At 41.0% G+C, this 13,598-nt stretch overlaps 1 protein-coding gene across 4 annotated transcripts in view; it reads left to right on the top strand.

Moving 5' to 3' along the window:
- The window catches only part of DEPDC1B (DEP domain containing 1B), a 91,749-nt gene that overhangs the window by 29,397 nt on the left and 48,754 nt on the right, over nt 1-13,598 (top strand). For all 4 annotated transcript variants that reach the window (XM_036307771.1, XM_036307772.1, XM_036307770.1 and 1 more), the window contains exon 2: nt 9,157-9,422. In XM_036307771.1, the coding sequence (XP_036163664.1) occupies nt 9,190-9,422 (233 nt within the window). In that variant the 5' untranslated portion in view covers nt 9,157-9,189. The remainder of the gene's footprint in view (nt 1-9,156; nt 9,423-13,598) is intronic.

Genomic DNA, 13,598 nt, shown 5'->3' with positions numbered 1-13,598 from the left:
TAGACAGGAAGATCCCTTGACTTGGTTCTGGCTGTTGGCTGGGCCAAGTATCTTCACATAGTGGTTCAACATAACCAAAAGAAGGTTTCTGCCTGTAACTTTTTGTTTAGACCTCATTGGTCAGAGCAAGTCAGCTAATTCCAGATTGTAGAAATTCAGCTCCACTTTTCTTTTTTGTTAAATTCAATTTTTTTTTCAATTACAGTTGACATTTAATATTTCAGGTATACAACATAGTGGGTAGACATTTATATAACTTATGAGGTGATCCCCTTCCTGGAAGTCTAGTACCCATCTGACACCATACATAGTTATTACATTATTATTGACTATAGTCCCTATTCAGTTCCACTTCTTCTTTTTTTTAATTTTTACCTGAGGATATTTTGGCCATTGCTTTTCAGAGAGATTGGAAGGGAGGGAGGAGGAGGAAGGAGAGAGGGAGAGAGAGAAACATCAATGTGAGAGAGACACATCAACTAGTTGCCTCCTGTACATGCCCTTACTGGGGGGGTGGGGAGTGATCGAAGAGCCAGTACATACCCTTGACCTGGAATTGAACCCGAGACCCCTTGGTTTGAGGAACGATGCCCTAACCACTGAGCACACTGGCCAGGGTAGTTCTACTTTTTTATGGACAGATTTGCAGTTACATTACAGAGGTACCTGTGAACAGGATGGGAGGAATATTTGCATTCATCTTTACAAACAGTCTACTACAGACATACAGAATGATTCATTAAAAAAGGCAACCAACAAATACAAATTTAAGTTTTTCTTTCTGCTAGCTTCTGAGAGATATGGATGGTGGTGGTAGGGAACAAATAGGGTGTTTTAAAAATAATGTTTTCATATCTGCTTCCACTTCACAGTTGTTTCTACCATTTGAAACCAGCTGGTAGGTCCCATGTCAGGGATGAATTACAGATTGTGCTTTATCAGGGTCTTTCAAAAACTTTACTCTCTTTTGTGGAAGGAAAATAACACATCCTCCCTCCCGTCTCCCCCAATATATTCACATCATTTATGCAAGGAAAACAGAGAGAAGCTCTGGATATTGGCACTTCTCCTTTGTGCTTTAGACTGAAATAAATTACATCATAATTGGAACTGTTTTTTAAATCTCATATTCACAGAAAGGTATGCAGTGCCACTTTTCATAGATGCAGAGTGCCTATGTATTAGTACTTGATTCTGCTCTCTTTCTTCCCAGACATTGCTTGTGCCTCTCCTCCCTCTTTCGTCCCTCAAGATGTGTATCTCTTTCCCTTTCTCCTAAGCTTCAAGGGCCCTTCTACTACCTCTGTAACTTTCTAAATAAACTTTCCCTTATAAAAAATGTATATTATCAAAAGAGTTTATAAAGAAAAGTGTTTTCTACTTTCCAGAAGTCTTCAGTCCCCAAGAAGTGATATTCAAGCCTAGGTTAGCCAAAATGAATAAAGTTAAGCAGAAAATTAAATTATATGAATAATTAATGAAAACACCTCAGTTTCACCAGAATTTCCAGATAGTTCAGTTCAAACTTTATTCTATTTGAGAAACTTAATCTTAAACTAAGATTTTGAAAACACAGGAACAGTAGCCAATTTCTTTCTTTTTTTTTTAAAAAATATATTTTTATTGATGTTTTACAGACAGGAAGGGGGAGGGCTAGAGAGTTAGAAATATCAATGAGAGAGAAACATTGATCAGCTGCCTCCTGAACACCTCCTACTGGGGATGTGCCTGCAACCAAGGTACATGTCCTTGACCGGAATCAAACCTGGGACCCTTCAGTACTCAGGCCAATGCTCTATCCACTGAGCCAAACCAGGGAGGGCTGGAAAATGTTTTGGCAGTTCCTCAACATGTTAAATCATAGAGTTACCATATGACCCAAAAGTTCCACTTGTAGGTACATACCCAAGAGAAATGGAAACATGTTCACACCAAATGTTGTACATAATATTCATAAGTGCCCCAAACTGGAAACAACCCAAATATTTATCAGCTGATGGATGGGTAAACAAAATGTAGTATACCCATACACTAGACTATAATTCACCAATATAAAGAAACAAAATACCAGGACATGATATAACATACATAAAACTTTAAAATGTTATGTTAAGTGAAAGAAGCCAGTCACAAAAGACCAGATATTATGACTGCATTTATGTGAAAAATCCCAATTTCTTTTTAAGTGAGAATTCCTGATTTGTCAGTGATATCACTTTCATTACAGGTGCGTTTCCCTGAGCAAAATTCAATTGTGCCTTAAAGCTTTTACCCAGTAAATCATAAAGCTTGTGGTAGTTCTCTCTTTGCTTTCCTTCTCCCACTCCCAGTTTACCATTTCCCCCTTCTCCTCAACCTAATCTTCAGGAAAAGCTTTGGAAAATCCATTAGCATACAAAGAGCAGGCCTTTACTTGATCCTTTTATGGCACATTATACTTTCTCAAACCACATACAGCTCCATTTTCTAAAGCACCAACAAGTCTTATCTGAAAATATCATTTTATAGACTAGGTAAATTTTTTTGCCAAATATAAAATGACAGATTTATAAGCCAATTCATGATGAATATGGGAGTTAATTAGCAACTTATTCATCACTACTAAAATAGCTTTCATTTTTGTAACTCATATATAAATAGTTAATTATTTTAAGAGAAATAATGAGGAGAAAGAAGATTGCTTTTACTGAAAATTGCTTTTATTGATCCTTTCTTTGAACTTAATTCTGAGTTATTTGTATCATCTGATGCAACTGGTGAACTTGAAAAGACTTGAAGCTGTCATTGAATCTGAGCACTAGAATGCACTCCAAAGATTGCCTGGTTCAATTCCCTTATTTGACTGAGACCTAAAGGGGTGAAAGGACTTGATCAAGTTCATACTACTAGTAATGGCAAGTATAACTAGATCTAGAATTTTGTTCTCTCCGAGTTCCTGCCCAGGTGCCATACGATTATAGTAGTACTATAATAAAATTTTTGGTACTAAGAAGGAAGGAAATGGGATAAATATTCTGGAAGAAAGAACAGGAAGCACATTTCAACCCTCGGTGTTGTATTTTGTAGTTTAGCTCATGATGTTAAGCAAAAACAGTTGTGCTGCAATTCACCATAGCTAAGATTTGGAAACAGCCTAAGTGCCCATCAGCAGATGAGTGGATTAGAAAACTGTGGTACATATACACAATGGAATACTATGCTGCGGTAAAAAAAAGGAACTCTTGCCTTTTGCAACAGCATGGATGGAACTGGAGAGCATTATGCTAAGTGAAATAAGCCAGTCAGAGAAAGATAAATACCACATGATCTCACTCATTTGTGGATTATAGAGAACAACATAGACTGATGAAAAGGGACAGACCCAAAGACTGAGAAACAGCAATCAGGCTATCAATCCCCAGAAGGAAAGTAGGGGAGGGCGGGGGTAAGGGGAAGAGATCAACCGAAGGACTTGTATACATGTATATAAGCCAAACCAATGGACATGGACAACGGGGGGATGGGAGCATGAGTTTGTGTGTGGGGGGGAGGTTGGGGGTTAATGGGGGGGGATGAGGACACATTTGTAATACCTTAACTAATAATAAAAAAACAAAACAAAACAAAAAAAACAGTTGTGCTGTATGACTCTTTATTTCTTTTTTCTTTTTTTTTAATTAAATCTTTATTGTTCAGATTATTACATTTGTTCCTCTTTTTTTTCCCCCCATAACTCCCCTCCTCCCAGTTCTCGCCCCACCCTCCGCCCTCACTCCCCACCCACTGTCCTCATCCATAGGTGCACGATTTTTGTCCAGTCTCTTCCCGCATCTCCCACACCCCTTTCCCCCCCAGGAATAGTCAGTCCATTCCCTTTCTATGTCCCTGATTCTATTATAGTCAACAGTTCATTCTGTTCATCAGATTATTTATTCACTTGATTCTTAGATTCACTTGTTGATAGATGCATATTTGTTGTTCATAATTTATATCTTTACCTTTTTCTTCCTCTTCCTCTTCTTAAAGGATACCTTTCAGCATTTCATATAATCCTGGTTTGGTGGTGATGAACTCCTTTAGCTTTTCCTTATCTGTGAAGCTCTTTCTCTGACCTTCAATTCTGAATGATAGCTTTGCTGGATAAAGTAATCTTGGTTGTAGGTTCTTGGTATTCATCACTTTGAATATTTCTTGCCACTCCCTTCTGGCGTGCAAAGTTTCTGTTGAGAAATCAGCTGACAGTCGTATGGGTATTCCCTTGTAGGTAACTGAGTTTCTTTCTCTTGCTGTTTTTAAGATTCTCTCTTTATCTTTTGCTCTTGGCATTTTAATTATGATGTGTCTTGGTGTGGTCCTCTTTGGATTCCTTTTGTTTGGGGTTCTCTGCGCTTCTTGGACCTGTAAGTCCATTTCTTTCACCAGGTGGGGGAAGTTTTCTGTCATTATTTCTTCAAATAGGTTTTCAATATCTTGCTCTCTCTCATCTTCTGGCACCCCTATAATTCTGATGTTGGTATGCTTGAAGCTGTCCCAGAGGCTCCTTACACTATCCTCGCATTTTTTGATTCTTTTTTCATTTTGCTTTTCCGGTTGGGTGTTTTTTGCTTCCTCGCATTTCAAATCATTGACTTGATTCTTGCGCTCCTCTCGTCTGCTGTCGGGAGTCTGTATAATATTCGTTATTTCAGTCCGTGTATGCTTAATTTCTAGTTGGTTCCCCAATATAAGATCGAGGGTCTCATTAGTTTTCTTGTAGATCTCATTAAGTTTATCGGCGGCTTCTAAACAGTTCTTGAGAGACCTTAAAAGTGTGGTTCTGAACTCTATATCTTCCATTGACAATTTTGTCCTGTTTCTTTGTCTCCGCATTTTGTTATGCTTCCTTGGTGCACCCCCTAGTGGTCTTTGTTCGCAGTCTTATAGTTAAATCTTGATTGTTGTAGCTAATTCCAGGGAGGGTTTGACCTCCAGGCCAAGTGGCTATGAGAATCAGCTGTGTCAGCAGTGAGAGAACTTCTGTCCTCTAGGGAGGTTCTAATCTAGCCTTTGCCTGAGGCTATCCGGCAAATGCCTCAGTGCAGGGCTTGGGCGGGGCGGGTCGCACAGGATCAACAGGGTGGGCCAGAGAGAGCAGTTATGGGGGCTCTCAGTCCTGTCCCCAGGGGCTCTGCCTCTCTGAGTCCCAGCACCCGCTGCAAAGCTCAGAGAGAAAGCTGCACTCGCTCTGATCGAAGCCAGACAGTCCCGCTTCTCCCGTTTGAGTCTGGGTCCCTAAAGACTCGCCCGGATCTGGAGCTCAGAGTCTGCGACTCCCTCCTGATTGAAAACGCCAACCGCGCCCTCCGCCGCCAGCCCGCTCCGCGCACTCCACACCTCAGAATTTGACTTCAGCACTGCGCCTCCTCTGAGTGTCCGTATGCGTTTCTCCTTCCTCCTAGTTGTAGGACTTCCACTCAGCCAGCGTTCCTGTGGTTCTGGGTGATGTCCCTTCCGTTTTTTGGTTTCACTTTTGAAGTAGTTGTTCAAAGCAGCAAACTCCGGCGTTAACCTATGCCGCCATCTTGGTTCTCCCTATTTCTTAAATTAGGGAACTGAAATAAATAAAACAAATAGTTTTTTAATCATAAAACAAATCTGTCCTCTTTCTATAAAGATTATCTCTTCAAATATACTAGTAATATGTTATGGAAGAAGATCATATTCTTAAGCTCTATCTTGTTCTTTGTTGACATAGGACATTTTCTTCCTAAATGTAAGTGAGGTCCTAGCCAGTTGGCTCAGTGGATAGAGCATTGACATGCGGACTGAAGGGCCCCGGGTTCAATTCCAGTCAAGGGCATGTACCTCGGTTCCTATCTCCTCCCAGGCCCCCAGTCGATGTGTTTCTCTCACATCAATGCTCTGTCTTTCCTTTTCTCTTCTACTCTTTCTAAAAATCAATGGAAAAATATCCTTGGGTGAGGATTAAAAAAAATGTGTGAATGGTGATTTAAAGATAATTATTTTTCTCTGTTGACAGAGTAGCCAAATAACCATCCTATATAATAAAGAGCTAATATTCTAATTAGACTGGAAGGCGGAACAACCTTCCAGAACAACCATCTGGAATGACCAGTGGGCGGGACTGCGGGACCAGGAGGCAGCTAGGGCTGCGAGGGCCGAGCCCCTTCACGAATTTCGTGCATTGGGCCTCTAGTTTAATTATATTTGGAAATAAGTGGATACAGAAACCATGGTCCTCACTAGGTTTTGAAAATTCTAGGTGAAACACTGGGTTGAGTAAATATAAACCATAATGATAAGTGCCATTCAAAATCAAAATAAATAAATTCTAAATTCTTTTTTAAAAAAGAAACGAACCTTTGATAAGGCTATCTTATAAAATTTGTAGTGTGAAATGAAAAGCAGCTATCAGAGAACACATAAAATCCAATCAGAAGTCCAACAGATTTTTTTTTCTGAGCGGGACTGCATTGAGTTGAAAGCTCATACACAAGAGTAAAAGTGGGAGCATTCAAAACAATTTTTAAGACTATAAGCACCTTGACCTATCAGAGATTTAAACTTAATATTAATTAACTGTAATTACAAGGTTACAGTATTGCAGAGGAATGACATATATCAGTGAGACAGAAAAGAGAGTTTAGAATCAAGACAGGTAACATGTAAGGTAACGTTTCAATTCAGTGAGAAAATGATGGCATGATTGGCTCTCCATTTGGAAGAGAATAAAGTTAGAGCTCTCCTACCTCCCACCATAAAAAATTTCAGTTGAAGTTTCAAATATTAAAATAAAATCCCTCTCTATGATATTAAAAGAAAAATTTAATAAATATTTTTAATACCTCAGGCTGGGGAAGCTTTCTGAGTAAACCCTGTAACCATAAAGAAAAAAAAATTATATTTGTTTCCTTAAAGAACAACATCATTAACAACAAAACCTTCCCAAAGCTGGAGACCACATAAGCAAATTGAAAAGCCAGAAGAAAACACTTTTAAAATATTTAACCCTTTGAGTGCCAACCAATATCCTAGGAACTGTGCTAAAATTGCCAAGGCATTTTTGCTGATTTTACAGCAGTTTAGGAAAAAAATTATGAATCGCAAGTAAATGAAGTTACATATTCAAAAACTTAAGGAAACCTTTACTACATTGACATATTTAGCAATATCATCATCACTAATAAAAGCAGATTTAGAACTGGACGCCATTTCAAAGCTTTGATAGTGCTCCCGGCACTTTTGGTGAAAGACAGGAGGAGCACGATCGTGCTCCCTGGCACTGTAGGGGTTAAAGAAGGTTTGTCATATATGGCCTTTATTATTTTGAGATATGATCCTCTATTCCCACTTTGCTGAGAGTTTTTATAAAAAACTAGAGGCCCGGTGCATGAAAATAGTGCACTCGGGAAGGGGTCCCTCAGCCCGGCCTGCGCCCTCTCGCAGTCTGGGAGCCTTTGGGGGATGTCTGACTGCTGGCTTAGGCTCACTCCCCGCCTAAGCTGGCAGTCAGACATCCTTAGTGATGCTGCGGAGGCAGGAGCACTTGCCAGCCATGAGCCTGGCTTCTGGTTGAGCGGTGCGCCCCCTGTGGGAGTGCACTGACCACCAGGGGCAGCACCTGTGTTGAGCATCTGCCCCCTGGTGGTCAGTGCACATCATAGCGACCAGCCATTTGGCCTTTTGGTCGATTTGCATATTAGTCTTTTATTATATAGTATGGTGCTGGCACACAAAAAAAAGGTGCTGGATTTTGTTAAATGCCTTTTCTGTATTTATTGATATTATCATGTGATTTTTATCCTTCATTTAGTTAATGTAATATATCACATTTATTGATTTGAGAATATTGTACCAGCCTTGTGGACCTGGAGAGTAAGTATTATGCTAAGCAAAATAAGCCAGTCAGAGAAAGACAAGTATCACATGATCTCACTTATATGTGGAATTTAATGAACAAAATAAACTGACGAGCAAAATAGGCCCAGAGGCATGGAAACATGGAACAGACTGATGGCTCTCAGAGGGAAGGGGAGTGTGGTGGTGAGAAGAGATTAAACAAAGAATTTATATGCATATATGCATAGTGCATGGACACAGTGTGGTGAAGGCCTGTGGTGGGGTGGGAACCTGGTGGAGGAAGGGAATGGGAAGGAAATGATGGACATCTGTAATACCCTCAAGAATAAAGATAAATAAATGTAAAAATTAAAATATTTAAAGAAAGATTAAAAGCACATTTCTTCATTCTATTTTCTATTTATTGAACACACGTACTAGCTATCAGACATTATCCTTTTTTAAATTAAATTTATTGGGGTGACATTCGTTAGTAAGATTATGTAGGTTTCAAGTGTACATTTCTATGATACATGATCTGTATTTTGCATTGTGTGCCCATCACCCAAAGTCAAATCATATTCTGTCACTATGTCTTTGGGCACCTTTACTCTTTACTACTCCCTAGATTTGTTTTTAAATAGGAAAGTATTCTGCAGAATTTTAAAACATATTTTGACATCAGGAGCTATACCTCTTATCCTCTCTCCATATAATGCCTTTTATGGAATAAACAGTAAATAATTGCTGAGTGATGTAAAGCCATATTAAACATAGGATTCCAAGAAGTGAATTAAGCATATTGATCTCAGTTTACTATTATTTTCAATCGTATGTTTCTTATTAATGTAAAAATTTATTAAATTCACATTATAGGACAACTTGATGGCAATATCTCCAGTAAATATTTATTGAATAAATTCATTTTAAAAATTTACTTCTTCTTAAGAGTGTGAAGCTTGTAAATACATAAATTTCAAGGCTCCGTCTGTTATTTAGACAGCCTTTTAAATGGAAAAATTGCATTTGTTGTCTGAAATATTTTGGATGCAATAAACTGAAAAAAAAAAAAAATCAGCCCTAGCCGGTTTGGCTCAGTGGATAGAGCGTCGGCCTGCAGACTCAAGGGTCCCGGGTTCGATTCCGGTCAAGGGCATGTACCTTGGTTGCGGGCACGTCCCTAGTGGGGAGTGTGCAGGAGGCAGCTGATCGATGTTTCTCTCTCATTGATGTTTCTAACTCTCTATCCCTCTCCCTTCTTCTCTGTAAAAAAATCAATAAAATATATATTTTTAAAAAAATCAGTTGATTACTAAATGCCTTTCCTTTTTCTCCTAGTGGAACGAAACTGTTGAGCTTTTTCGCTCTAGGATGCCATTACGGAAACATCGTTGTCGTTTCAAAAGTTACGAACATTGCTTCACAGCGGCTGAAGCTGTGGACTGGCTACATGACCTGCTGAGGTACAATCAGAACTTTGGCCCTGAAGTGACCCGCAAACAAACGGTGCAGCTGCTAAAAAAATTCCTGAAGAATCATGTTATTGAAGATATCAAGGGCAAATGGGGTCAGGAAGATTTTGAAGACAACGGTCACTTGTACAGGTAACAGCAACCAGTAAACTCTGAAGGGGAGGAGCATGGGGAGGATGAATGGATCTGTCCGAGTCAGAAACTTCTTTATGTGAAAGAATTTACTTTGTCCCTTGGAAGGATGTTTCTCCTGTGGTTTGTTGAGTGGAGAACTCAATGTGTTGTTACAATAAAACTGATTGCAATGTTTCTCGACTCCATAGAGCACCCTATAGCAGTCCTTTGTTGCAGTGACTTTTGAGTAAGGAATCTTTTCATGCCTTTTGCACACCTGCAAGGATGGCTACCATAGCTTAGTATTTGTCCTAGGGGGTCTGAAAAGGTTAAACAGTAGCTCTGGGTTAGCCTTTGTGAACAATGAGAAGGTGCATATTCAAGGGAGCTAGTGGCAGAGTGGGTCTGATCATTAAGCAGAACTCAGGGCTCATGTGAAGAATTATACTAGAATTCCCTGATGTCTCAGATTAACCCTGGCAGTGCATGTCTGCTTTTCCTCAAACATTTTTCCTTGTTTCAGTGCTTTCTTTCTTTCTTTTTTTTTAAAATATATTTTTATTGATTTCAGAGAGGAAGGGGTGGGGAGGGAGAGGGGGAGAGAGAGAGAGAGAGAGAGAGAGAGAGAGAGAGAGAGAAAGAGAAGGAGAGAAACATCAATGATGAGAGAGAATCATTGATACCCTGCCTCCTGCATGCCCCCTACTGAGGATCAAGCCCACAACCTGGGCATGTGCCCTTGACCGGAATCGAACCTGGGACCCTTCAGTCCACAGGCTAACGCTCTATCCACTGAGCCAAAACGGCTAGGGCTTTCAGTGCTTTCTTATGATTGGACATACTACCAGATAATCTCTCTGCTTGTCCTTCCATGCCCACTACTTACTAGGCTGTTATTGCTGGGTGTGGAAGGGCCCTACCTAAGATGCAGGGAAAGGGAGAAGACTGAAGAGGGAATGAAGTCACACTAGTTCAGAAAAGAATTGTTGAGTTATCTACAGAGAGGTTTACCAAAGTGCTAAGAAACTGAGGGATTTAAAAAAATGGAGAATATGGATTCTTAATTGCTTTATTTTACAACATCAAAATAAGGAATTGATTCTCCATCTGTTTGCAAATCTAATCTTCCTCTAGCTCCTAATCTCTCTTGTCTGCTTTCATTATAATTTGGCTGTAGTGCTGTTCAACTGCAAGCAGCACTGGAAATGGAGCAGGTAGGGCAGCCTGCCCCAGAAAACTAAGGAATCCTCTTACAATACATTTATTGAGGACACTTGGAGGCCACTGGGACACCTGGTTTGAGTAGAGAAAACCTGATTTTTTCAAACCTCAATAATTTCTTTGGCTTCTTCAAGACTAGCTACTGAGAAAGGCTGACGAGCACGGAGAGGGTGCCAAGGCCAAGACCAGACGTTACTATTTGTTTAGAATCTAATTTCCTCACAGAGTTTCATCAGCAATCTTCAGCTTCTAGATATCAAGTTGTCATCTGGGCAATTAGTTGTTTCTCCATTTGGCAGTTATTTCTGACTTGCTGATCCAACTTTTAATTAGGATTGTGCGTGATGTTAGCCTGTTCTGCGATCATAGTGCTTATTAGCATCAACTCTAGTCCTGGTTCCACATGCTGCACTTCATTGGGGATTCTTCAGTGATCATTTTTCTTGGGAAACTCTAATTGCTTGTACCCCATCGATGTTTAGCCAGCACACTGCTACAAGCTTCTCTGGATGAGCAACTCCCAATCTGTTCTATTGTCACCCTACATTGGGCACCTCTCGTTGAGTTCCATGAGGCACTGAGAGTCATCAGAACTGTAAAATAGGATCGTGCTCTAGGAGCTGGCCACCCAGCACTGACTGTGAGGGCATGTTCCTTCAATATGAAGACTTCCCCATGTTTCCCCTTTAAAAAACAGTGTGCATGGATTAAATTTGTTCATGAAATAATGATCCAGTTTTTCTTATAGAATATTTGAGTCGTAAGGGAGCAGTATTTTCTTTCCTTATTTACCACTTGAATACTCACAATCTTCCCTTTTCCTGAGTGGAAGTTCTATAAGTGAAGCCCTGATGTTTGATGTTCTCAGGTTAATCTGGGATGAAATATGTGTAGACATGTACTAGTAAATCACTTGTTAAGGAGCACATGCCTTGACTGGAGAGTAAGCTAATGAGTGTGGAGGCAGCTGTTGCATGCATACAGCTTCTGGGACTAGTGCTCAGGATCATCACCATTACATGCCAGTGCTCCAGGGAAGAGTAGGGCAGACTGCCCTACCTGCCCCATTTCCAATGCTGCTCGTGGTTGAATAGCACTACAGCCAAATTATAATGAAAGCAGACAAGGGAGATTAGGAGCTAGAGGAAGATTAGATTTGAGAATAGATGGAGAGTCAATAAGGTGAAGAAATTCCAGAACATGATTCTAAATATCAGGCTTTATAGAAGAGGAGCCTTTATAAGTTGTATGAAAAGGCTGGCATGTGCAGCTGAGAGTTCTTGCTGGGTAAAAAGGAATGAAAATTATAGAGCACCTATGATGTGTCAAACTTGTTGCATAATTGTTTATAATAATCAGAAGAGATGTTGCAGAGAAGTGCCCAGAGTTATTTCCTGTTACGAATACTGGTGACTAGAAAGGTTCTGGATTTGCTTCTAGTGCGGATAATTTTAAATTTCACCAAAGGGTCCTCAGAGTTGAGTCAGATGCTGTCATCGGTGCCTTAACAAAACTTCATGGCCCTAGTTTTCTGCTGAGGAGAGCCAGTTACACTATCTTGAATTTTTATAAGAAATTTTAACTTTTGAAGCAGTTTCCCTTCCGTGATCTCATTTGATCTTCATGACATCCCTGTAAGGTGGACAAGGTGGGTATTTCATCCTCAGAAAACCAGACACTTTTCTCTTTGAATTATCTAAATAAAATACTAGGAATGTTCTAGTTAAAGAAATTTCATACTGATCATGGAATCTCCCCCTATTTGTATGTGAACAGACTATTATGTTGGACTAGATGCCCAGTGCACAAAATTCGTGAATGGGTACAGTCCCTAGGCCTGGCCGGCGATTGAAGTGTGAGCATCTGGTGTGGAAGGGCAGGTCTCAGCTGACCTCCGGGCCCTGGGCAGCACATGGGCCCTCGGCCCCCCGCGCACCCTCCTCTGCCTGAGTCATGGTGCCTGAGTCTCCATGTGGAGATGCGGTGAGCACAGCTGGATGCTGTGGGCTGGGGTACAGAGTGGGCCTCTTGGCTGCCCAGCGGTGCCATACAGAAGCTGGGTGGGCAGCGCGCTCACTCCCAGCCAGCTGTGCAGATCAGCTCCTGCCCGAACCCACAGAAGCATGGGGGCTTCCCTGGTGCACGAGCCCTGGCGTCCGGGAGAGGGTGGCAGGGGGAGTGAGAGCAAGCTCGGTGGAGTCTCACTGTACCTCTGTCTCCGTCTCCGTCATCCCTGCCTCCTGGTAGCTGGTGAGAGGTCATGGCCCCCTGCCCGGGTGCCGCAGGAGGTTGGTTGCCGCCACCCACCCCCAGTTCCCCGTCCCAGCCCGGGGCTTGGGGCCCATCGGGGCCAACAGTGCCTCCACTGCCACTCGCTGCCAGCGTCCCATTGCTGACGCCCACTATGTTCTGCTCCTCCCCCCTGGTGGTCAGCACACGTCACAGCGAGTGGTCGATCTCCCAGTTGAACTCCCGGTTGAGGGAACAATTTGCACATTAGGCTTTTATTATATAGGATTATTTAAACTTAATATAATGGGTTATATAAAAATACAAGTATGTAATATGATAGTTGATTGTTTTGGGCCATTTAATAAGGAAAGTGTTTGGCCTAGTGTAGATCTTTAGCAGGATGGGGTACGGGGTCTGGAGCCTATACCTGGCCTTTGACCTGCTCTCACTACTAATGCTGGCTTCGTGAGTACTGAGAACCCAGAAGGTGTTCATGGTTTACAGAGGGCATTCACTTGCTCAGCTGTAGTGGTTTGAGGCTAATGCATAGGGAGCCATTTTTTTTTATTCTCCTACCTCTCTCTGTTCCTCTTTTTCTCTTCCCATCTCTTCATGTGTTACTCTCATCCTCCTTTCTTTTTCCTTTTCGTTTTCTCCTACTTAATTTTTTCTCCTTTCTGTTCCTTTCCCTCATATTTGCATTTTTTCTGGCCTATTTCCAAAATACTGATTCTAATTTGA

The sequence above is a fragment of the Myotis myotis genome, unplaced genomic scaffold (genome assembly GCF_014108235.1).
Source record: "Myotis myotis isolate mMyoMyo1 unplaced genomic scaffold, mMyoMyo1.p scaffold_m19_p_5, whole genome shotgun sequence".
NCBI lineage: Eukaryota > Metazoa > Chordata > Mammalia > Chiroptera > Vespertilionidae > Myotis > Myotis myotis.
Note: the sequence above shows the minus strand (reverse complement) of the source record. Positions and strands in the feature narration are given on the sequence as shown.